Genomic DNA, 24,095 nt, shown 5'->3' with positions numbered 1-24,095 from the left:
GAACTAAATTGATTTATTTTAAGAACAAAGCTGATTTTATAAAAAATATAGACAATCTAATCATCATGTCGGCAATGATTTCATTAAACTGATAACCATCTATCTAAAGCAAAAAAGCCCGTGTTGGTCATTTGTTACCATAATGATTGTTTTTCACCTTCTTTGGTGGACAAACCTTTTCAATCCTACACATGGACCAACATAACTTGCCATAAATGTCATGCAGCCTCACAAATACAGAACAAAACCTGATAAATATCACTTCTTGTTGACGTAAGACGCATCATCAACAGAAACCACAAACAAGGCCCGGAGAGTCAGATCCTCAACGAAATCAAGGTTGGGTGATAAAAGGAAACTTAACAAAGAAACACTTTCCTTTGCATTCCCCTAATTAGGCAACATTAGGGATAAAGCAATAGATACATATTGTAGAGTCAGAGGTGGTTGAGTAAGATGATGCAATCCTGGGTGTATATACCTATTATATTCTTAATCTGAATACGCAGCTTCAACTCATGACTAACTGGGAACAAACAAACAGGATGCATTTAGCAAAAGAGGGATGAGCTAACAGGCCTTGTTTAGTGTGTTAGAAACCGCTGCGGAAGCACAGAGGGTGATGAAAGGATGTCGAGGGCTATGGTGTCATACATTTCCTTTGTTCATGTTTTGAGTGCAGGAAACAAATAAATTTGCTGCCAACTTGGGCAAATTAGGACAGGCAATTAGCACAGCCCAAACTGGAGAACATACAGTATAAAAATTTAAAGATCTTATGTAGATAAGAAAAACATGAACTATAAAAACAGCGCTACTTGGAAGAACACTCATGTCTTCCTTAAAATGTATCAATTGTGTCTCACATCAGAAAGCCTGTATGAGTCTCAACTTAAAATACGCAATCACAGTTTGACTTTAATAACAATCCTGATTTTCTCTTTGACAAAAGAAAGCGAGTGTGAGATAATGTTTCAAAGAAAGAGGGAGATCATGAGAGGGAAAAGGAGAGGGAAGACAAAAACACTGTAAAAGCCAGAAGAATTTCAAAGGGTGGAATCTCCGAAAAGGAAGTATGTCAGCTGTATACAGGCAAAGGAAAAGACTGCTATTACATCACCAGCCCGAAACTGAAAGTATGTGTGGCCCAGCCGAGCCGGTTTATCAGGCCTTATTGTGAAGTCAGTGAAGAGATAACACTATACGAAAGATTATGAAATTGCTCTACTAAACCATTGTTTTGCATATTTACGAACAGTCTATACTAAGATTAATGGCATATTTAAAAAAACACAAACACTTACACACATTTAAATATAAATGTATATGTTGTACAAAAATAGACCAAAACATTTTATGCTGTTTGTGACTATTTTAACTAATGATAAGATTAACTAATGACTTTTGAGCATAATCAAATGCAATAATGTTGGCTCATTTTATCCCTTACATTACTTTTCTTTATCACGCAAAATTAAAAAAGGTCATGCAGAGTTGTGTGATAGCATAGCAGCGGGGTATGTAATGTATGTGTGTGTGTGTGTGGGTGGAACGTTGGTGTTTGTAAGCTGGAGGTGTTCTTTCCCTTTTCAAATCAACCTCTGTTCCTCAGACTGGCTGAACACTGACATCACTGGAGTTTCCCCTTTTTACAATATAAAACCAGTGGACATGCAGAGCATTTTCAGAAACAAATATCGCACTAAATAGTCACATCTAAGAGAAGTAACAGCATGGCAAACTACAAAACGACTATAGTAGATCTAGAGGCTGGTGTACATGGTGTCTATAAATCAACTGTGGTACCACTACCAGTCAAGTCCTCTCGAAGTTGGATATGGAAGACATTTGCTGCAATCGTCTTCCTCGGCCTCTGTGCGGCGGCTTCAGTCTTCATTGCCTGGCATTTGACGGTAAGAGCGAAACTTTAGTGTGGGAAGCAAAAATTATTGAAATACTTCTAATAGTGAGATTTACTTATGAGGTCAATGTTATAAATAAACTTGAATGTATCTTACAGGACAGGGAACAGAACAAAAACGCGAAACAGAACTTATCTGTGGAACAAATCGGCAGGTCATCAGGTAAATAATATTTCCTATCACATGTTCAATCATTATATTTATCAAAGTCTTGAAGGCTCAATCTCTTAGCAGAATAATGCTATACCAAAGCCAAAACAGACACTGGCCAAAAATGTCATTCTTAACCACAGCCAAACGGCAAAATAAAGTAACTAGACAACAAAAGTGGAATAGATGTTTTATAAAAATATTAATAGCTATACCACATGGTATCTTGTGTTAGATGTAGAATGACTGGTAACATGTGAAACTGATCCCAATCCTCTTTTCAACAGAGCATGAAAAAGTCCTACATCAAATCGCTGAGCGCACAAAGGCTGCCATTCATTTACATGGTGAGTTCATCTCAACCTGTGTCTTTGACTTCTGTGTGCAGCAGCATCTCACAATATGTCATAGGTTATCTCATTTCAGAAGACTGAGATTAGTTGTGTAAGTAGAAAGGGACCTAAAAAACCCCAGCTTGTTAAAGCGGGAAAATACAGAGGTGGACATTTGCTAGCACAGGAATGCAACCGTCAGTTTTGATCAAACATTAGCTTATTCGGTTTTCTTGAGTAGTAATACAATCTCTGTAATATAAAGAGCCCGTATGTAGAAATGGCTTGGCTGTGGGCGAACCTGTGTAGGCAAAAGATGGGGAAGCTCCAAAACAATATAATCATGATTTTATTATTAGTTACAGTACTTTTTACTTTAAAAGACCTTGATGATTATCCACAACACCCCAAAAAATAGGAAGTCAGTGCAGCCCACTAACAAACTCACATATTTTTAGGTGGCATACAATGTATGGGAAAGGCTGTATTTGTGAGCTTTAACAAAGACAACGACTAAGTGCCTAGGAACATCATCTAAAACATTTACCTTCTCTTTATCCAGGTGGGGCGAGTGCAAGTAAAAAGTCACTGAAGTGGGTCAGCGGTGTGGATCAGTCCTTCGAGCAGGGCGGCCTTAAACTGATTGACAACAAGATTCAAATTCCAGTTGATGGCCTTTATTTCGTGTACAGCCAGGTGGCCTATCATGTACCGTGCAAAGTGGGAGAAGATGGTGAGACGCAGAAGTTCCTAAGCCACAATATCTTGCGGTTGTCGGATGAAATGGGTGGAGAAATGCCACTGCAGGATTCAGGCCACTCTATCTGCCAGTCAGGAGAGAATGAGAAGATGACGTACAGCACAATATATCTCGGCGCTGTCTTTAAGCTTCGTGAGGGCGACAGGCTGTCAACATTAACCAACTATATAGATTACATTGATGATGATTATTCAAAAACATTCTTTGGAGTGTTTGCATTGTGAAGTGTGAATAATGGTTAGATTCGATGCATGACCTGTTTAAAAACAGGGATAACACCAAGACTTTTGTGGTACAACTTTGAAAGAGTATTCTCAGGGCATCTGTTTAAAGGTATCCTTGTAATCATAAGTATCCTTATTGCATCACGACATACGTTTTGGTTCTAAAACGCAAAAGATGCATTGAGAGGGCCATGCATTGAGTACTATGTACCCAGTCATGAGCTGTATACTGCAGGCACTACACCTCTTATGTTTATTTAAAATTTAAGCTAATACATTTATCATCTTATTTCGTTGTAGAAATGATGAGAGGGATGTGAACGTTCGAAGAAAGATTTATTTATAACTTTTATGCGTATTTATTTGTTCTCCTTGTTTTATTTAACTATTTATTAATTAATAGTGTATATGCTATGATTTTTAAAATGAATGTATTGTTCTACATCTGAAAGAGTTTTTGGCATTCATCTGTGAATTTGACATGCTGACAGTGAAGATGCTCAATAAACTAAAATGTGTAAGTTACATTCCGAACAGCTGTAATTAATTAATGTCCTCTCCGAAAGATGAACACACTTCATGTGATGGGACACGTGAACACAACGGGGATTTTTACATTCCAGCATGTGACTCTACTTCTGTATCTCTCTAATGTCGAACTTCCTTTTATTTGACAAAAATGACAACGCCTCACAAACACCTACTGCTTTCTCACAAGTGCGATTGAAACAAAAGACCCGAGCACAGAATTTACAGGATTGCATCACTGTTTCGGTTACTCGAAGGCTAGAGAGCCGTGATGTAGGGCGTGCGTGGGCTAATCCGACCACTGCTGGACAACAACGGTGCGTTGGATTTCATGTAGCGCTGCGCAGACCGACTGCAGTATGACGTCGAAGTACCGCGAGAAAGATGTTTCCTCATCGCTCCCGCGGCTCTATGTCATACGCCGAACGGTCTGCGCAGCGCCAGTCCAGCACACCAGAAGAAAATAAGCACCATAACCTCTTAGAAATAAATGGCCATCATCAGGTAAATAATATTTCCAATTACTGTTCAATCATCACATTTATTAAAGTCTTGAAGGCTCAATCTTAGCACACCAATGTTACACCAAAGCCAAAACAGCAACTGGCCAAAAATGTAATTCTTAACCAGGCAGACGGCAAAATAAAGTACATAAAACACACCTTAAAAACACCTTCATTCAGCTATGTCAGGTAAATGATAACAGGTAGGTTGAATCAGGTAACAGAAAATATGACCTTGACTACATTGGATTACAGGTTTTACACTGTGTTGGCCCACTAAGGTTGTGTTAGGTCGTACTTATGTTCAATGTACAGGATAGTCTGTGTTTGACACAGACAATCAATCAATGAGCATAACGCATTGCTTTTTATGTCAAACTAATTATTTCAAAGTTTGCATGCACAGAGGAGGATACCATTGGGGTTTGTAACCCGGTGATGTTTTTTCTCTGTTGAAACCAACATCTGTTCCTCAAATTGGCTGTGCACTGGCAGGATTGGAGTTTCCCCTTTTTTACCATATATATACTGAAAATCAAGCAGAGAATTTCACGAACAAATGTATCACTAAAAGGAACACATCTAAGAAAAATAACACCATGGCAAAATACGAAACAACTGTAGTAGTTCCAAAGGCTGGCGTAGAGGGTCTGAAAACTGTGGTACCCATACAGGTCAAGTCCTCTCGATGTTGGATATGGAAGACGTTTGCCGTAATCGTCTTCCTCGGCCTCTGCATAGCGGCTTCTGTATTCTTTCCCTGGCATTTAATGGTAAGAGCAAAACTTTAGTGTGGGAAGTAACAATTATTAAAGAACCTGAACTAATAGAGAGGTCTCAATGCATGACAAGCTCTGAATAAACTTCTGATGTCTTTTACAGAAAGCAGAACAAATCAGCACGGCATCAGGTAAATAATGTTCCCAGCATTATGTTTTTAAGCATTATATTTAGCCATACCTATGTCATTGTGATAATAAAATGATTAATTAGCTATGACTAGCAACATGTGAAACGGATCCCAATCCTCTTCTTAACAGAGCATCGACAAGTCCTACAGGAAACCGCTAAGCGCACAAAGGCTGCCATTCATTTACATGGTGAGTTCATCTCAACCTATGTCTTTGACTTATGTGTACACCAATCGCACATCATGGGTTCTCATTACAAGAGACTGAGTTCAGTTGGGTTGATAAAGTGGGGCATTTTGGAGTTCACCAGAGTCAAAAAATGCCAGCTTGTTAAAGGGGAAACAGACAGATGTGGACAGTTGTTAGAAAAGGAATGCAATTGTAGGTTTTTACTTTTCAACAAACATTATCTTGCTTGCTTTTCCTATAGGACATAGAGTATTAAAGCGGGCGTTACAGACAGGGTTTCTGCCAATCTCATATTAATCGTGAGGACCTATAGTCGTATCTTCGAAAAGTATTTAGTTTGATCACATTTATAAAAGATAGATACAGCTTTACGATTCTTTCAAAAAAAATACGGAGTGTGCGGGGGGGAGGGGTAGACTGAACCAAAGCCCATGCGCACCCATTGTCAACAAAACACAGACATAAGTTTCAGTCACCGCATGCGGTTCCTGTCCAGCATCTTTTAGCGCTGGGACGGCTCCATATATCAGTTTCAAATGAACTCCAAATCCAGCGTTAGATCTACAGTTTACAAACATTCATCACCCAAATGCAGTGAACAAACAAACACCTGAACTTTGCGAATGTATGCGCCTTCTCTCTCCTTCTTACAAGCGAAAGTGACACCTGCGCATGCTCCTTCTCCTGCTCTCCTTGCTGTTGTATGGCCGTGCCGCGTGCTTTTCTAGGATAATTGTCCAATGAGGGACTAAAAAAATTGTTACACAATAGATTTATATGTTGGAAAATAACTTAATGATACCTGTACATTCACTGGGGGCGTGTTTCCAGCACACAAATACTACGTAATAGGCCTAACTCGTTTTTTGACAAGTTTACCATGTTAAGTGTGAGAAGACAGCACGTTTAACATTGTAAAGAAGTCAGAATGCATGAAACACTGTTGCAGGGCCGCTTAAATACAATACTAGTATTATTAACTGCTAAGTGCCTGGGGTCATCTTCTGAAACATTTTTCGTCTCTCTTCGCAGGTGAGCTAAATCAAACTAAAAAGTCAATGAAGTGGGTCAGCGGAGGGAAGCAGTCCTTTGAGCAAGGCGGCCTTAAACTGATTGACAACAAGATTCACATTCCAGTTGATGGCCTTTATTTCGTGTACAGCCAGGTGGCCTATGGTGTACAGTGCAAAAAGGATCGAGATGGTGAAACGCAGAAGTTCCTAAGCCACAGTATCTTGCGGTATTCAGATGAAATGGGTGCACAAATACCACTGCAGGATTCTGGCCACTTTATCTGCCAGTCAGGAAAGAATAAGAAGATAACGTACAGCACAATCTATCTCGGCGCTGTCTTTAAGCTTCTGCAGGGCGACAGGCTGTCAACATCAACCAACTATGAAGATTACATTGATGATGATTCTTCAAAAACATTCTTTGGACTGTTTGCACTGTGAACTAAATTATGGTAAAAGTAGTTGCACGAAAGGTCTCTTACCGTCATAAATATAGACGGTAAACTGAACTTCCGATACACATTCACAAACAATTGAGTGCCTGTAGATTATTTCTGATAACAATCAAAAGACGCCAAGAACCGTTTCTTGGCTAAACTTGTCACTCCAGTATTTAGAATTTAGACTCTGATACCAAGCTCAACATCTAGATGTCAGTATACCAAACGGTTTGTGTAAACTGCAACTGCAACTGAACTACAGGACCCATTCAACAAATTGTTTATTTAATAAAATGAACATACAAAAATATTTAATTCAATTAAAGTAACAGTAATAATAATACTAAATAATATTAACATAAATAAAATATAAAGTAATATTATTAGACACTAGTCAAACACAACCACAAGTTAAGTTGAAACAGTCTATATGGTGCTCACTAAAATGATTTTAGTCATGTGACTTACCCCACTTTTGGCAGATTGCGTTCTATGCGGGTCTTTGCACTTGACCGCTTGACTACTTGTGTTTGACTACTGCTTAGACACTAGTATTCTGGTGGCTTTGAAAATCCCAAGTGAGGATGCTGTATTTCTAACCCGATGGGACACTTAGCAAGTGTAAACATATAACGTTAATTAATGTTGGGTTTCTAATTTTGACATAAAAAGCAGATTTACAAAATACATAACTCTGGAGTTTTCACCAATAAAATATGTAACACTACGTTTTACTACTAAATTGTATGTAATTGTATTATATAGTTTAGTTAATTTGTATAGCACTTTATTTGTATTGTATCAAATAACAAAAACAAAGAAAAGCACACGTTATCCAAAATTTCAATAAATAAAGATATAACCTCAAAAAGTAATACACTAGAAAGCTTTCGGCAACATCTCACGAGACCCGAGCAAAACGTCTCATGATTCTTATCCAGAACATGATGCATGATGGGATACGCTTAGCCTTATTACCGCTCCGAAGCGGTATTCAAACTAGTGTGGGTTTAGTGTGCATTAAGCGCACTGCCCTTTGGCATTTTTAAGACATTGGAAACATTTGTGCTCTTCATTTTTCCCAGTCAGCGGGGTGTTCCCCTAGGTGAGTGACGTCACATGAATAAATGATCATATGCGGATGCAACCACATACTATAACGTATTATCTTCTTGTCCCTGTTAGCGACTATATTCGCTGAACGTTATTTGGCAACCCAATACAAACATACTTTTAATGTGGTTAAATTCCTGTCTTTTTTTGATAAATGTAGATTTTTATTCAACGACCGAATTCTAATTTACCTGGAACCACGTTCCGACGTCCCCAACCTCTCTTTATTCCACAGTTATTTATTATTTTGCTGCACAGACCGCTCAATTGTTCTTAATGGCTGTTCACACATACAGGTCTCACTCCATATTTCCGTGATATTTGTATTAGCGATGGGAAGATTTATCGATTAATCGATTAGCATCGGTTCATCGGAATAAAAGGTAACGGTGCGATGCATCGATTTAAAAAGTTGTGCATCGGATTCCAAGTAGGGTGACCACCACCCAACAAACCAAACGTGGGACAGGTAATCCGTTTGTGTGGGACACCATTGATAGGTAGCGCAAAACTGTGATATAAAAACGGAATGAAATAGATTTATCATTTGCCTGCTAGCTACTAGCGGAACCACTACCGCTAGCATGACGTCGAGTTAGCAAACGATTAAAACGTTTTTCACTCTCCGCTGACTATAAAGCTCTGCTTGTTCCAACGCAATAACCGATCCAATCTTTTTTTATTTTTTAACATATTTGGGTTACAGAGAACGAGGCTTCCAATACCTCCACCAAGTCAAGACCTGTTTGTGAAAGTGCCCCTGCGTTAGAAGTCTGGAGGCACCTTGGTAACCATTACAAAATCCCCTTTTGTATTGTGTTTTGGTTATTCTAATAGTCATAAAATTAAACGGTGTTTTATAAGAGTTCATAAATACCAGTAGACATTAAAACCAATACAATTTCTATTAAAACAATTAATATATATATATATATATATATATACATATATATATATATATATATATATATATATATATATATATATTAATCTGTGTTTTGGGCAAAGTTCTATTGTTTTTTCAGCAAGGGTACCGTATTGGATTGCATTGCATTATATATTCTTCCATTGCATCCTATTGCATTGAATCGCATTGTGTATCAATCAGATCTCACTGCATCGTAATAGTGATGAATCGCATCGGTAGCTGCTTCATATGTGTGTTTAATGTATCGTTGGCTATGCATCAAATCGGCCTTGCTATTGAGATGAACAAAATTTGTATGGTAGTGCATCTGTTATTGTTCGAGATGAGTGGTGCACAAAACAGCTCATATCACAGACAGTACTCTCAGTGCAAAATAATGAGTTTATTGAATGTTGACATCCAGAACGTTTGCATATTTAGAGAAACTTTCTAAAGCATACATAATAGATTCATTTATGTCCTTTCCAAAATCACAAGGGACTTAATTACATGACTTACAGACATCTGGAAGTATTAAAAAATTCCTTGTGGTATAGTGCACACACCTGACAAGAAACAGTACATTTAAAAGGGAAATCGGTAATTGCTGCAACTGTACGGCCTTCAGAAATAAGTGCCTTATTATACCAAACCCTCACATGTCAATGGTGACTCCACTCAGATCTCTACAATGGAAGATCCACTCAAATGAGTACAAAAGGCACTGTTTCAGTAATTACAGATTGTACTTTTACAGTGTGTCAAGTGTTATACAGTATATAGTCACACACCCTGAGCTACATTACTAGAATGCTTAGTATACTAGAGGGAAAACAATGTGCTTTAGCCTACTACTCTTGTCAAATGAATCATTGCTTGTTACTTGATAGTTTATACATGAGTACTTTTCAGTGGTAAAGATACAACGATGAAACATGCATCAATGCACAGTTTTGTCTGAAAAACAAATCCAAATATTGTATTTTTGTGTAAACATTGTTAAACAGTATGTGATTGTCTCACCAGAAGAAAAGAAAAAGGATATTAGTAATCACAACAATATTGTAATAAATGTAAGTATAGATAGAGATTGTCCACAAGTGCAAAATTCTAAGCATTGACTCAACCCGTAACTGCAAAAATGGGAGTCGGGCATTTGTGAACCAGTTATAGTAGTTATGAAATTTGCAATTGTGACAGTGTTCATAAATTATTTTGTCAAATTGTTTTTAAGAATAATAAAACAGTTAATGGGAAAGCTTCCACGTATCAAATTTATCCATTTAAATGCAAAGAAATGGCCGTCTACGTGATATTGAAATCGTACAAAAGACGTTATCATACATTGTATAATTTGTACATTTAATATACACATAGACACACAACGCAAATAAATAGTCACTTCTCAAGCCTGCTCTGATCGCATTAGTCAGGGGTAAAGAAAAACGAAAGAAAATGTTGAATGCGAATGCATTTAACTATGTATTTATGCATTTAGAATAGAAAAATAACCGAGCTATATAACTTTTCAAAAGAAGAGAAAAAACACTTTCTATACTGTGTTGTTGTCTTCAAAGATCATGAAACTCAATATGGCTCAAATGAACTTGTTACTTGGCAGAATTTAGCCATATTAGGTTTATGCTAACAGGCAGGTTGTTTGACATGCCATCATCCTTGAAAACCATGAAGAAGGCTTCATTAAATGATGATTACAGGTTTGATATTGTGTGCGGTAGATAATGTACATTGTATAGTTTAAATTTTAACTAAAACAGGTGAGGACTACTGCTGTAGATTATATGTTTGTACTCCCATTTGTTAGAGCCACAAAATTATTTTTTTAATAAAAAAGTAAAAACAAATATATTGCACAGACCAGGAATCTGTAGGATCTAGGCATCGATTAGAATTCAGCAACAATGTTTACAGATATCTACAGCCGCGGGAAAAACTAGTAGACCATTTCAAAATTATTTTAGTTTTTTCTGAATTTACTATTTATGTGTATGTGTTTGGGTAATGATCTTTTTTTTATTCCGTGAACTACTAACAATATTCCTCCCAAATTTCAAATACAATTATGTTTGCATTTATTTGCAGAAAATGAGAACTGGAGAAAGGATGCTCTGTATTTTTCAGACCTTAAATAAAGAAAACAAGTTTATATTCACTTTTAAGCAATACAACAGTATTATTTGTACATGTATTTAGTATGTATTTTCCTATAGGCCTATATATGAAGAGTTTGGTTCCAAAATGAAGTCAGTTTTTAAAAATGTTCCAAAAACATGATTTTATTATGTCATCATATATTTATTGTGTTAGTTAGCTGTATTTTTTGTGTTATTATGGCTTAAATCAAAACAAACCAAGTGCAGTTTGATTTATATTCATTGGATTGCACAATAAAAAACATGATTTTGGAACCAAGCTCTTCATATGAAGTACAACATGTAGTTATTTCAAAGCAAATCTTCCTTATACAACTTGTTAGAAAATAGAGGTGGCTTGGTGTGTGACAAATCTGGGCTGCAATGTGCGAAAGCCTTAGAAGCTGTTTAAGACCTGTGCTTCATTTCCAAGTGAACTGTGACAGACTCACAAAATACAAACTTTCTGACAAGCAAACTGTTATTAGTGATACATTTATCAGGACTATTTCCCACCATGATTGTTTAAGAAAAAAATCTTATTTCATGTAATTTCATTGCACTGTTATCTATTGTTATTCTACAGATTGAATTATGAGAGTGAGACAGGAACAGCCGTAAGGATTTATCGGGAAAATTATTAAAAGAAATAGAGGCTGCATCCGAAATCGCATACTGTGACGTACGTACTGAATTTGAATAAGTAACTACCTACTGGCCGTTGAAACAGTATGTGCTATGACTGGGAGTAGTATATGGCCATGTGATCCGTATGCTCTTTGACCTATGATGTACTAACTACAACCTACACATGAGCGTTTATAAAAACATAATTTAGTTTTGTGAAAGTAATTTATAGGCCCTTACATAAAAAACAGATGTCCGCCTTAAAGTTTTCCGCTATATGTAAGTTGAAGACCACCCGGGTATTTCTCGCCTACTGTTTTTTGCATACTAAGGTTTCGGACATACTATTCCTGACTGAAGATTTTCGCCTACTATATAGTATGGAAGTATGCCAGAGTATCGACTAGACTCAGGTGAAAAACCTTCAGAAGTATATCACAGCTTCAGCTAAAACCTTTCTATAGTGAGCCGGATGAGAAAGAGCCTCTGATACCCTCTGTCGCACAATGCGAGGTCGGTCTGATTAAAGTGACACCTTCAAACGCACTCCTCCTTCGCTGACATTCACCAAAATAATTCAAAGAAACGTTTGACCGGATCTGGCTCCAGCAGCCGGATACTCCTTTCTAAACATCTTGTCCTAGTGTTTAAAAGACACTTTTATCCAAAGGAATTTTCAACGGTCCAGTTTGAGAAACAGTCAGTTCCCCTTGAGGAACTCAGATCTAGGTATTATGCTCAAGGGCAAAATAACATCAAAACACAAACGAACGAAACTTCTGACGCACATCTATCTGACACTAAACTCAACCGGACACCAGCTCGGATTCTTTGAATTAGCACCGTCCAACCTACAAAGGCTGTTAATAAGTTTGACTAATGGACTCCTGTTTGTTGACATCATTGGTTAATTATATACATACACCTATAAATTAAATATTATATTACCTTGACTGTGCAACACAGAATGTTTGTAGTTTTAGTTAAAGTATTTCGATAAATATGTTTTTGAAACTCAAAAAGTAAATAAATAGGAAGTCACAAGGAATTTCAGGAAGCCAAAAGGTATCAACTTAAAAATAAAGAGAGAGTTCATAAACAACAGGTTAACAGACACTACTTGCTTTCTCGAGATTTATCCAATCGGGAGCCTTGAATCATTTGTACAGGAGGGGCAACCGGCTGTTGTGGCAGTTGTTTCGGCTCAGTTTGCCTTCGCCCTGGTAGAGGTTCGAGGAATTGGAGAAGGATGAAGGCAGAGACTGTTTATCTGTGTAGCTTGGTGGGGCCGTCTGAGTGGAAGGAACGCTGTGATTTTGGTTCTGATTTTGGACGGACGTGGGTCTGCGAGAACGCAAGGCTTGACGTTCCGCGAGTTGATTCCGAAGATCTGTCACTCTTTCCTCCTTCTGTGTGAAAGATTATTTTTGGAGACCATTAATAACAATTCTGTCATCATTTACTGACATGTAAATTTGGGCTACTCCTCATACAAAGTCAGCTTTGGTTTCATCATACATTTTTAAATACAGAGCATGAGTCAAATCAATTGCTACTACTTTTTGGTGCTTATGTTTTGCCTAAAGGTATAGTTCACACAAAATTTTAAGTTAAATTAATGTCATCAGTGACCACGTTTACATGGACATCAGTAATCTAATTATTTGCCTTATTCTGAGTAAGCTAATATAACGATTAAGGTGTTTACATGAGTTGCTTTAAGAATATACCTTTCATGTCCCCCTTTTTACATGTTACACTACATATTTATATTAAAATAAAAGGAAGCTTATGATCTCTCCAGCAGATTTCTGGGATCTCATTCATTTCTTAGTCTATTATTATGTCAATTAGCACAACACAGGCTGTGTACAGATGGGCAGAGGAAAGAAGTGACGGATGGAAGAAGAGATTAAAACGCGTGCCTCTTGCACAATCTTCTGGAGTTCCCTGTTCTCGCGCTCTAGCTGTCGTGACTTCTCGTCTTCGTTGTTGTTTGTGGAGGATCCAGTTTTTAGGGTGTCCTGCTGTTCTGACTGCCACTCGCCACGAGTGATCAAACGACGTATCTGCAGAAACAACCAATGAGATCTTTTCAAGAGGGCAATTTCAAGAAGAAGAAAATGTGAAAATTTCCAAATGGTCACATTTAACAAACATAAAAATACTCTTGAATCAAATTGTGATTGTCCATTGTACTGAAAATGGATGACTGATACGAGATAAGAATATTTAAGGATGGGAGAATTTGTTGATTCTGCTTGAGTGTTTGTTTGCGATTCTGTTGTGTTTCTTTGTAACCGAAATAGAAAGTTATCAACAGAAAACAAAGAGGAATCAAGATCAGGAATAATCACGGAGCAAAACAAGTAACACGAAACTAGCATAGCTAGATTAGAACAATTAACAGTTGTCGATGCACATAAAGTGTTTTAGAAAGCTGTGTAATAACAATCTAAAATACCAGATAAAAACATCAATAAACTTTTCTAATAACAGCCGTTTCGGTTCATGAACTTTACATATTTTAAACAAAGGTCACTTCACTCTTCTCAGGAAACAAAACAAGACTCTTATTCAGACCGAAACGTAACTTCACCTAATGCACTAACAGCTATGAAAAGGGAAAGGCCTGAATGAGAAACTAGTGACCCCAAAAAGACATGAATGTGGAAGTGGTAGAAAGTTCATGAGCGTAGTGTGAATGCACAGACCTTAGGCACAAAAAGAACCACGAGAGTGATGTAAACAGAGAAGATGATGGCCAGAGACGCAAATGCAAATGAAGCGTCCTGCTGAGAGGAGAGGATCATGGTCACTGGAGCAGTTATCATACACAGCACCTGAAGAGAGAAATTGAATAAACGTTCAAATGTGCTGATAAATCCTTTGTACACAATTCTAGCATCTGACGAAGCCATCAAAAGATGTAAACTCACTAATATGTCCCTTTTTTAAATTATGATGCTATAGAAAACAGTTGTATTTTTTATTTTTGTATTATATTATTATTAATATCATGGGATGTATCTTAAAAGGACCTCATGTATTATGATAATATGGTTTTTGGTTAAAAAAATGTTTCATTGCTATTCTACTCCTATTCAAATATTGAATCACAATTCTACATTCTGTTTGCTGATTCAATTAACATTTAATTTTAAAATTCTTATTTAAAAGGCATTCTCAAATCAGTTCTGAAGCTGCATACTGTTCTGAAGTCAAACTAACTGAGTGGCAAAAAGTTTCCTTTAGGTTTCAGGCACAGACCTCGGTGCACTAAACAGGCAACACCACTAGAGGGCAGAAATGACCTTTAAGAAAAAATCCAGAGTAGACACAGCACTGAACAGAAGATATTAAGAGGCGAAAACAGATGATACAGACATTCTGAGAAAAAGCGAAGGACGGAGAGGAGAGCAATTGAAAAAGATGAAAGTACACAGGTCATTTTGGCAATGAGATTCTCTTCTATGACAAAGTGGAAGTCATATCTCGCGAACACTGCAGGAAAATACTGTCTATTAACTGCCCAAGACAATCCAACACAGTAATAGCACAGAGCAATAAACAGGCAGAGTTAAAACAATATCTAGAGCCCCAATAAACTCTATTTTGACTTATATATAACTCTAACTTTGACTTTTAAAGCACTAGAGCTGACTCTGGTCTATTCAGTCACACAATACTATTTCTGATGGAAACACACATTCAGCAAAACATCCCACATTCTATTTTTCTATTGTGTCTGATTCAATTCTGTGTACAATACATAATTGAGATTAAATTGGATCTCATTTATGACTTTTCTTCCCAATCTGTTTGTTTTTGTTAATTTGACTCGAGAAGCTTCAAAGCGATGTTTGATGTTATTTTAAATAGCTGTAGGACGGAGGCAAAGCTGAAATCTTGTTCACGTTTCCTGCAAAGTGTTGCTTGTTTCCGAAGTGTTGCTTGTTTCCTCATTAAGATGTTTTAGTCTGAGTTTTAGCAAATGGGTGCAATTATGCAAATCCTCCAGCAAAGCACTTGGAGTTATTGGCGGAATCAAACTGTTTGCAAGCAACTGAGCGACTCAGAGCGGCACAAAGCGACAGCAATCAACACCTCATTCAGAGAAGGGCCAAAGAAAAAGCTCAGGCAACATGTTTTCTATATAAATATAGACGTGGATACATTAAAGAAGAACATTTCACTCATCACAGTAAATCTTAATAGTGTAGGGATTATTTTACAGTAGACACTCATTTAAATATACAGTAAAGGAATGGATTTAAAAGGAATAGTTCATCCAAAGATGACAAATCTGTCATCCTTAACTCACCCCCAGTTTGTTTCTAACCTGTATACATTTCTTTGTTCTGATGAACACAGAGAAAGATATTTGGAAGAATGGTAGCAATTTTCAGTTCTGGGACATCATCCACTTCCATAGTAGGATAAAAAATGTTTTGTTGTATTGAACACATAATGAGATGTTTTGAAGAATTTAGGAAAACAGAGCACCTTGCACCTTTGATTCTTAAAAAATATCTTTCTTTGTGTTCATCAGAACAAACAAATTTATTTAAATAAACTAATATATACAGAGAGTGAGTAAAGGATGACAAAATGTTTGGATGAACTATCACTTTAACATGTTTCAATGGAACACATTATTATGTTTTGTCTTGAAAAAGTGCAGAATTTGTTTACTTTTTGTTTTATTACTAGGTTCAAATTTGATTACAAATACAAACTTTTGATGTAGTCTGCGATTTTTGGGCCCACAGTGTATATATGTGACACAGTCTGTGTAAACCCAGCTTAAGTCATTTTCTGTGATTTACTGTTTTCTACATAAAATCAGTTTCAGTGGCAACAACATAAATAAAGGTTATTTGGCCCAAACTTAACTTCAATCAGAAAAGCAAAGAATCTATAACTGTTGAGTAGTTTTAATTGAATTGAATACAATTAATATATAATAAAACTTGAATATATATTAATATAAATATTAATATAATTGAAATATAAAAAATTCAGTCCAGGCATGTGCATCCGATGAAACCGACAAAAAAAAGATATTCTTCACTTCAATGTACGATATTCTTCACTTCACTTTATTTAAATAATTAATTTTGTTGTTACACCACTGTATTAAGTTTTATGTTCAAACACAATTGCATTGTGTTAACTGGAATAAAAGTGGTAATACTTTGACTTTACTAAATGTTTACATTGGAAATTAACAAGATTCGATCAGGTAGATCAAACAATTTTTGATGCTTGTTCAATTTACTTAAATAATCAAGTTAACTCAACAAAATTATTTTTATTTTTATATTATAATTATTTTTTATACGTCGATTAATTTAGTTGTATTAAAGTAGCGTTTTAGAAACTAGGAACAGGATTTCCGCTTCCCATCATGCTATGCACGGGGCTGAATAAGGAGAGTAAAAGTTGCAATAAAATGTTGTTTTATGCATCTTTTATCAAAATGATGAAACGGGGATTTCTATGTTTATGTTTTGGGGGGGTTTACCATTGTGGTAAAGTGAAGAGCATGTTCTTGGGTTGGGGGCCTGCTAACCAGATTTTCAGTCACTTTAATAAAAAAATGAAAAATGTTATCTTTACTTAAAATAGTTTTAGTAGGGTGAACTTAATTGATTCAAGTCATTCAGTAATGGTTGTATTAGTTCAGTTTAGTTAAAAAAAAAATATATATTTCTGTTGTGTGGAACCACGGTCCATTTTTTTATTTAGTTAGTTTAAAATATCATTTTTAATGTCTATATAATTTCAAAGATCATTCTGTCAAAATGTAATCTTAACATCTTTAATATTGACTAAGTAAGGTGATGTCAAAAATTGAAATCATAGTGAAACTAATGGTTAAAATCAAACTTTGATGCTCGCCTCAAAATTAGATTTTGGGACATATTTTAAAAGACTGGGTCACATATACTTTACTATATGAAATATTACAACAGTCTCATGAATTTCACCAATTTGCACATCACGCGCTGTCACCTCATGAGAGAACATTATATGCAGTGAAAATAGAAAGAGCCGGGAGAACGACTTACAGCTACGTTGTAGATGGCCATGCCAACTGCTCTGTGGTCATTAATCTTCTCCGTGGAGATGGACTTGGTCTCGTAGGCAAGAAATATTCCCAACAGCAAGAGAAGACCCTTGTAGCCATACACCACACCTGAGGGGGAATGTTCATCATTAGTCACGGTGAATGCATTCAAAGGTTTAAGCCTCCACTTCCACGTTATACTGTATACAGTAGCAGTATTGGTTTAGTGAAAGAGGGGGGATAATACAATTAAAAAAATTACGAAAGGTTCAGAATAACAGAATGGTCATCATCTCTAAAAACAAGTTGTTATTTTGAAGCCGTTTTATATTAACTAGACTGAATTCCAATGTGTTCGAAAAACATTTTTCTAAGGGGTAACATTTTAAGGCAGGTGACATAAAAATTTATACAAAAGATTTGCTACGAACATAAAAAACTGGGCATATTGGGGACATTTTGGAACTATGTTGTTTGTTGAAACACTATTTGACTATACAATGTTATACAAAAATAACTGAACGAATAAAGGAGAAAAATAAGGAAGTGAAAGAGAGGAAATGGACCATATTAGTAGAGTTTAATCTTATATTGAGTTCAGGAAAGGTTCTTCCACTGTAATATCATCCTGTACAGTTTGCGAAAGTCGATCTATGAGATACAGACCTGTGCTCTGACCCGCAAAATGTAATTTTACACTGCGGCGCTCTGATATGAAGTCAGTGTAGGAAGAGAGAGTGTGAGGAAGAGATAGTGTGTTAGTGTGAGGGGAATAAAATCAATGGGAGGAGGGATTCCAGCATTCAACAATTTATTCATTTAAATTTCATTAATAAAGTCCAAAGTGAGAAGTAGTCAGATAATAAAATAACTCCTAACAGTAACTCCTAAATATTGAACCGTTTTAAATCTAAACCTTTAATATATTGAGCAATATGTGAAGATTAAAAACAAATCCCTAAGCACAACCAATAGTTAAAGCGATGTGACACAACTAGTGTGATCTAAGTATGGAGAAACAGGAATGAAGAGAGAGAGCAAGAAGACAAGTACTGGATACACACCAAGCCACGTGTTCATCTTTTCTGAACTGCAATGCTCAAGAAGAGGCTGAATCAACACATCTAGATCTACTTTTGGAGCTTCTCTAGTGAACTTCTGCTTAGGGTGAAAAACAAGAGAGAGAGAGAGAGAGAGAGAGAGAGCACACTTTAAAGGACAGAGATTGAGGTCATTGCAGAGGTGCACAGCACTACAAACCTTTACCATTAACACCTATTTTCATGTGCTTGCTCTGCAAAAATGGCCATCTCAAAGGAGCCACATCATAAAATCACTGTAACAACAACAACAAAAATTTAGAGAGGGTCACCAGACCTCCACAGTGATGTGCAATGGGTCCACGATCTGCCAGATAAGCAAAGAGAGGACATCGATAGAGAGCAGAACGGCGACTGTCGCATACAGCTTCCACGGTTCCAAGTGCTGCAGAAAATAAAAAGATGTAACGTCTCCACAGTAAATGTAAAATAAAAGCAACGTTTAGATGTGGTCACACATTTAACAAAACATTTTTTTTGTAAAAATATAAATGTGACTAAATAATGACAGAAAATTTTAATGTAAGGTAATTTAATTTTTTTAGAGAGAGCCAGTGCCTTAAAGATGCAGTTCTGAATCACATGTTTATATTTCTGTCATGGTAAAGACTAAATTGCTCTAACAGTCACGTACACCCCGATGTATGCTGGGTAACTGGAAGGTGGAATGCCAATCATCAGCAAACATGTGTAACAAATATAAAGTTATTTTCATTTCCCGTTCGTCCATTAATCCGTGGCCGCCAGCTCCCTGCAGGCGCCCAGACTGGAAAAATGGCATAGAACGGAGCTCAACAGCACATTTTCTCCTCTTCCTCATTCACCGAAATGCCGTGAAATGACCCGAGAGCCCTGTTTCTAGCACATTTTGCCTAAGCACAAAACTTTCTTCAAGTGCTGTCGAACCACTTAGGCAAATTGCCCTATTACGGACATCATGAGAGTTGAAAGTCACCCTGATTCGTTGTGGAGAGCACTTGAATATTAAAGCCCCCTGAAGGTCGGATAAAAACATTTTAATGCTCATCCATATTCATAGATTTTCTATAGTTGGGGTAATCTGGTCGTCATTGGATGAGGTTTTAGGTTTTCCCTGATGTCGTTTCTTTTTCGCTTCAGGACATGTGTCGAGATGCTAATAGTGCGCTTGAAAATGTGTCAGTGTGGGTTTGTGTTGCGCTGCGCTGCGGTGAAATGGATAGTTATGTAGAACATTATGTATGTGAGATAGAAAGAAGGAGAGAGAGGTCTGTGATATAAGATTCTCCCCTATTTCATGCAGGGAAACCTCATCTAATGTTGTAGAGTCAGCTGTGTGGGATTCTTTAATATGCAGTAGATAACGCTGAACAAACGGCACGAGTGCATCCCCCTTTTTGTCGGTGTGCCGATTCTGCAAAGTTCTCCGAACCATGAGATCGTTGAAGAACTGTGAGGAGGTGCAAAATGCGTATGGCCCGATCATCACTTGTTTCTGCATCACTGCCGTCACCAAATGGAATCACAAAAATGACTTTTCTCCAAAGGTTCTTGCAAATGCTGACCCCAGTGGTGAAACACAGTTCAAGCAAAGTTTATGCCATTAGCTGCCAATTAGGCGGCTTGTTGCAATGCTTCGATATCATTTTATTTTTTTGTGTAACGCAAAAAATCTAAGATGTTATTTTCCCTACTATTAGAGTAAATGGGCATGGATGCTGCATAAGAGTTTCCAAACCCAAAAAGAAAGCGAACTATTGACTTGTGTACATTTACATGTATGCATTTGCCAGTCCTTTTATCCAAAACAACCTACATTTCATTGTTTCTGACTACGTGCAATCCCCTGGGATCGAACTCATGACTTTGGCGTTGCTAGCACCATGCTCTAACCACTGAGCCATAGAGGAAAGCTAGTAGGGAAAACCTAACATAATTTAAAGGAACAGTTCACCCAAAAAATGAAAATGTCTTCATTTACTCACCCTCAAGTTGTTCCAAATCTGTATTCATTTATGTGTTATGATAAAAACAGGGAAAGATATTTGGAAGAATGGTCGTAACCAACTCATCTTGGCCACCATTGACTACCATAGTAGGAAAAATTGCTTAAGGCCCGATTCACATTTTGCATCCTTTCCACACGCATATTCATTATTTAAAATGTAGACGCGCGGCAGATGTGCGCAAATAGGGTGTGACTAGGTTGCGACATGCATGCGGCTTGTACATTTCCTAGGCCCTTCAACGCCGCATTGAGAAGGATATAGCTCAACTTTTTAGAGTGTCGTGCGGGCATTGCGGGTCATTTGAAAAGAGAAAGAGGTGCGCTAGCATTTTTCACGCGGTTAAAGACGCTAAATGTGAATCGGGCTTAGAAATGTCTTTGATCTGTTGAAGTCAAAAGAAGATATTTTGAAGAATGTAGGAAAGCAGTTCTGGGACACATTTGAATACCATCGTCATTTTTCTGGTAGTCAATGTTGGTCAAGAACTGCTCTCCTGGTTACAAGCATTCTTCTGAATATCTTTCTCTGTGTTCATCAGAACAAAGAAATTTATACAGATTTGGAACAACCTGAGGTCGAGGAAATGATGACAGAATTTTTATTTCTGGGTGAAATGTCCCTTTAAATGATAAGTAACTTCAAATAAGGTCTAAAGATTAAATTAAGTCATACAGGCTGGGAACTCAGTCGTAAGTAAATGATGACTTTTTAGGTTCCTTGAAAATTTGTGCCAACCCCAGTGCAACTTACCTTCCTTTTATCTTTTTTCTCATCTTTTTTAGTGAACACTGTGTGAACCCACCAGATCTTCGTGAACATGCTGCCATAGGCTAAACTGAAGCCAAGCCCTAGCAGCCACAGGCGAAACTGAGAGAATGAGAGAGAGAGACACAAAATAAATGATAAGAAAAGAGTTCATTTAAAAGCTTTGCTACAGAGCAAGCATTCTCTCACAGTGTTATAACAAATCATCACAGTGCCCTTAGGTCAAGGGAAAGAAAATGGGAGAAAACAGCAATAAATAGCTAAGAAAACACCGCTAGCTACCTGGCAGACAACTGGGAATTGTGATCTATGAACATGCAAGCCGTCAAGGCCCATGGGAAAGACGGCAGCCAGAGCTAAAACGCAGCCCACTGCGGTCATGTTGTTTAGATAGGGTTGGGAGTTCTGGATGTATCTGTAAGGGAAGTTATGAAACAATAGAGTTCAGTGTGCAGATATATTACTTTATTTCCAAGGAGCAATCTGAAATGTCATCTGCTGAGCTGTAGGATTGTTTTGTGACTGGTGTTGCATCTAAAGTTGAAAAACGTACAAACAAAACTTATTTGGTCTTCTTTTATCATCTATAAAAAAATCTAACTTTAAGATCTAAGAGTGTCAATGAAAAACCAGCCTACAAAGATCATAGTTCACCCCCCCCCCAAAAAAAATCTTCATCACATACTCACTTTTATATCATTTTAAACATGTCTGACTTCCTTTCTTGTGCAGAAGACAATAAAATACTAGTTATTTTGAAGAATGTTTGTAACCAAAAACATTGGCATTGTATGGACGCAAAACTATTGAGAAATTTTCAAAAAAGAGTTACAGGCCTATACAGGGTTAGAACACATGAATAGGAATAATATAATTTTGGGGTGAACTATTCCCCGAACAAAATATTATAATATTAATATTGTACAGTAAGTCTGAAATATAAAAATAAAATGATAAACATGTAAAATACAATATCATCAGAAGCTTCTGATATGGGATGTTTATTTGAGGAGGGGAGCCATAAAATAACTTGACTATAAACATTTTACATATGTAAATATAAGGCCTATATTAATAAACCCAAAATTATTTTCATAATGTTAAGAGATAGTTCATCCAAAAATGAAAAATCAGCCATCATTTTATTCACTCTCAGGTTGTTCCAAACCTGTATAAATGTCATTGTTCTCATGAACACAGAGAAAGATATTTGGAAGAATGTTAGCAATTTTCAGTTCTGGGACATCATCCACTACTATAGTAGGAAATAGTTTTTTGTTCTGTTGAACACATAATGAGTAATTTTGAAGAATGTAGGAATACAAACAGTTCTCGGGCACCATTGACTACCATTTCATTCTTCCTACTATGGTATCAACATTGACATTCTTCCAAATATCTTTCTTTTTGTTCATCGGAACAAAGCAATGTATAAAGTACAGTTATGAAATTACATGAGCTTGAGTAAATGATGACCGAATTTTCACTTTTGGATGAACCATCCCTTTAACCGACTACAGAACACTTGTATGTAGATGTAGGATACGAACCTAACACTACTGTTGTATATATTGAAGGAGAGGCAAACTATTCCGAAAAGGATTCCCAGTCCGGCAAAGACAGACACAGAGACAAAGAGCTTCTGAGAAAGATACCGGAACTCCTCAATCACCATGGTCTGGTCTGCTGGAGGGCTGGCACCTGTTGAGAGCAGATCAAAACTGTCAAAAGCATCCACATAGCTGCCAGACAGCGCCCAGGTGAAGACCCGGGTATCCGAGCGGAGAGATCACAGAACGATGACATCAGACACATGATTACAAGCAGGAGAATAATCTGAGATTGACTTCACCGTAGAAAACCTGACAGTTTTGAAAAGCAGAGGATAGGCATTCCAGCTTAGTTCAGGGATCATTAGCTACTTCTCCACTGTTAGACTTCAAAATCACATGGTAAGGATGGTATAATAATGGAACTTTTTGACAGACAATTTTCAGATGAGTAAGGTTACTGGGTTGAAATGGGCTGCTCTAAAAGTGCAACCTTCAAGAATACTGGTTTATTTTTTATAAGGGCAGATTCTGTGTGGACCTTAGAAAAAAAGACACTGATGAAATTGGTCGATAACAATATTCGTGTTAAGATGTAGTGACTTCAAAGCTTTACTTTGTTTTAAAAGCTTTTCTTTCAAACAATGGAAATATCGCAAAATGGGAACGCACAATGTGTGTGATTTTACATGATGAAATCTGGGAGACAGGCATTTGGAAGAGGCTAAAAACTGACTTGTAAATAAGTATTTCGGTTAACACGACTGAAGATCAAAGTTGTGCGGAGAGGAGTGCACACCCTGAAAGATTAAGTTGGAGCTCAAGCTATTGCATAAATACACTGACA

The 24,095-nt window shown here is 36.9% G+C and overlaps 3 protein-coding genes across 5 annotated transcripts in view; 2 read left to right on the top strand and 1 right to left on the bottom strand.

Moving 5' to 3' along the window:
* Positions 1–1,672: 1,672 nt before the first annotated feature.
* Positions 1,673–3,913, top strand: LOC130428850 (tumor necrosis factor-like). Its single transcript, XM_056757128.1, has 4 exons — positions 1,673–1,913; positions 2,021–2,084; positions 2,360–2,419; positions 2,967–3,913. The coding sequence occupies exons 1-4, from the start codon at positions 1,734–1,736 to the stop codon at positions 3,386–3,388; spliced, it is 726 nt and encodes a 241-aa protein (XP_056613106.1). The 5' UTR covers positions 1,673–1,733; the 3' UTR covers positions 3,389–3,913.
* A 1,004-nt stretch (positions 3,914–4,917) lies between these two features.
* On the top strand, positions 4,918–23,411 carry LOC130428874 (tumor necrosis factor-like). Of its 3 annotated transcripts, none has more exons than XR_008907507.1 (5): positions 4,918–5,192; positions 5,302–5,329; positions 5,460–5,519; positions 6,552–8,077; positions 23,276–23,411. XR_008907507.1 is itself a non-coding variant. In XM_056757163.1 (4 exons), exons 1-4 carry the CDS (start codon positions 5,019–5,021, stop codon positions 6,971–6,973), a joined length of 684 nt encoding a protein of 227 aa, XP_056613141.1. In that variant the 5' UTR covers positions 4,918–5,018; the 3' UTR covers positions 6,974–8,877. The 3 variants fall into 3 exon arrangements, 1 of the variants encoding a protein (XP_056613141.1); XR_008907508.1 differs by lacking the exon at positions 23,276–23,411 and adding an exon at positions 21,716–21,822; XM_056757163.1 differs by lacking the exon at positions 23,276–23,411 and having other exon boundaries at positions 6,552–8,877.
* The window catches only part of gabbr1a (gamma-aminobutyric acid (GABA) B receptor, 1a), a 37,303-nt gene continuing 22,582 nt past the window's right edge, over positions 9,375–24,095 (bottom strand). Inside the window, exons 16-24 of the mRNA XM_056757162.1 lie at positions 23,249–23,399; positions 21,981–22,113; positions 21,684–21,800; positions 19,223–19,330; positions 18,910–19,003; positions 17,847–17,974; positions 14,487–14,615; positions 13,698–13,841; positions 9,375–13,181 (exon numbers count right to left, since the gene is read on the bottom strand). Of these exons, the coding sequence (XP_056613140.1) occupies positions 12,930–13,181; positions 13,698–13,841; positions 14,487–14,615; positions 17,847–17,974; positions 18,910–19,003; positions 19,223–19,330; positions 21,684–21,800; positions 21,981–22,113; positions 23,249–23,399 (1,256 nt within the window). The 3' untranslated portion in view covers positions 9,375–12,929. The remainder of the gene's footprint in view (positions 13,182–13,697; positions 13,842–14,486; positions 14,616–17,846; positions 17,975–18,909; positions 19,004–19,222; positions 19,331–21,683; positions 21,801–21,980; positions 22,114–23,248; positions 23,400–24,095) is intronic.

Source organism: Triplophysa dalaica, chromosome 9 (assembly GCF_015846415.1).
Source record: "Triplophysa dalaica isolate WHDGS20190420 chromosome 9, ASM1584641v1, whole genome shotgun sequence".
NCBI lineage: Eukaryota > Metazoa > Chordata > Actinopteri > Cypriniformes > Nemacheilidae > Triplophysa > Triplophysa dalaica.
The sequence above is the reverse complement of the archived record's forward strand: the minus strand, read 5'-3'. Positions and strand labels throughout refer to the sequence as shown.

Excerpts from the sequence above, each read along its gene's own strand:
- LOC130428850 (XM_056757128.1), top strand. The coding sequence starts at position 1,734 with ATGGCAAACTACAAAACGACTATAGTAGATCTAGAGGCTGGTGTACAT. Across the intron at positions 2,085-2,359 it reads ACAAATCGGCAGGTCATCAG|AGCATGAAAAAGTCCTACAT; the intron begins GTAAATAATATT and ends TCTTTTCAACAG. Across the intron at positions 2,420-2,966 it reads GGCTGCCATTCATTTACATG|GTGGGGCGAGTGCAAGTAAA; the intron begins GTGAGTTCATCT and ends CTCTTTATCCAG.
- LOC130428874 (XM_056757163.1), top strand. The coding sequence starts at position 5,019 with ATGGCAAAATACGAAACAACTGTAGTAGTTCCAAAGGCTGGCGTAGAG. Across the intron at positions 5,330-5,459 it reads ACAAATCAGCACGGCATCAG|AGCATCGACAAGTCCTACAG; the intron begins GTAAATAATGTT and ends TCTTCTTAACAG. Across the intron at positions 5,520-6,551 it reads GGCTGCCATTCATTTACATG|GTGAGCTAAATCAAACTAAA; the intron begins GTGAGTTCATCT and ends CTCTCTTCGCAG.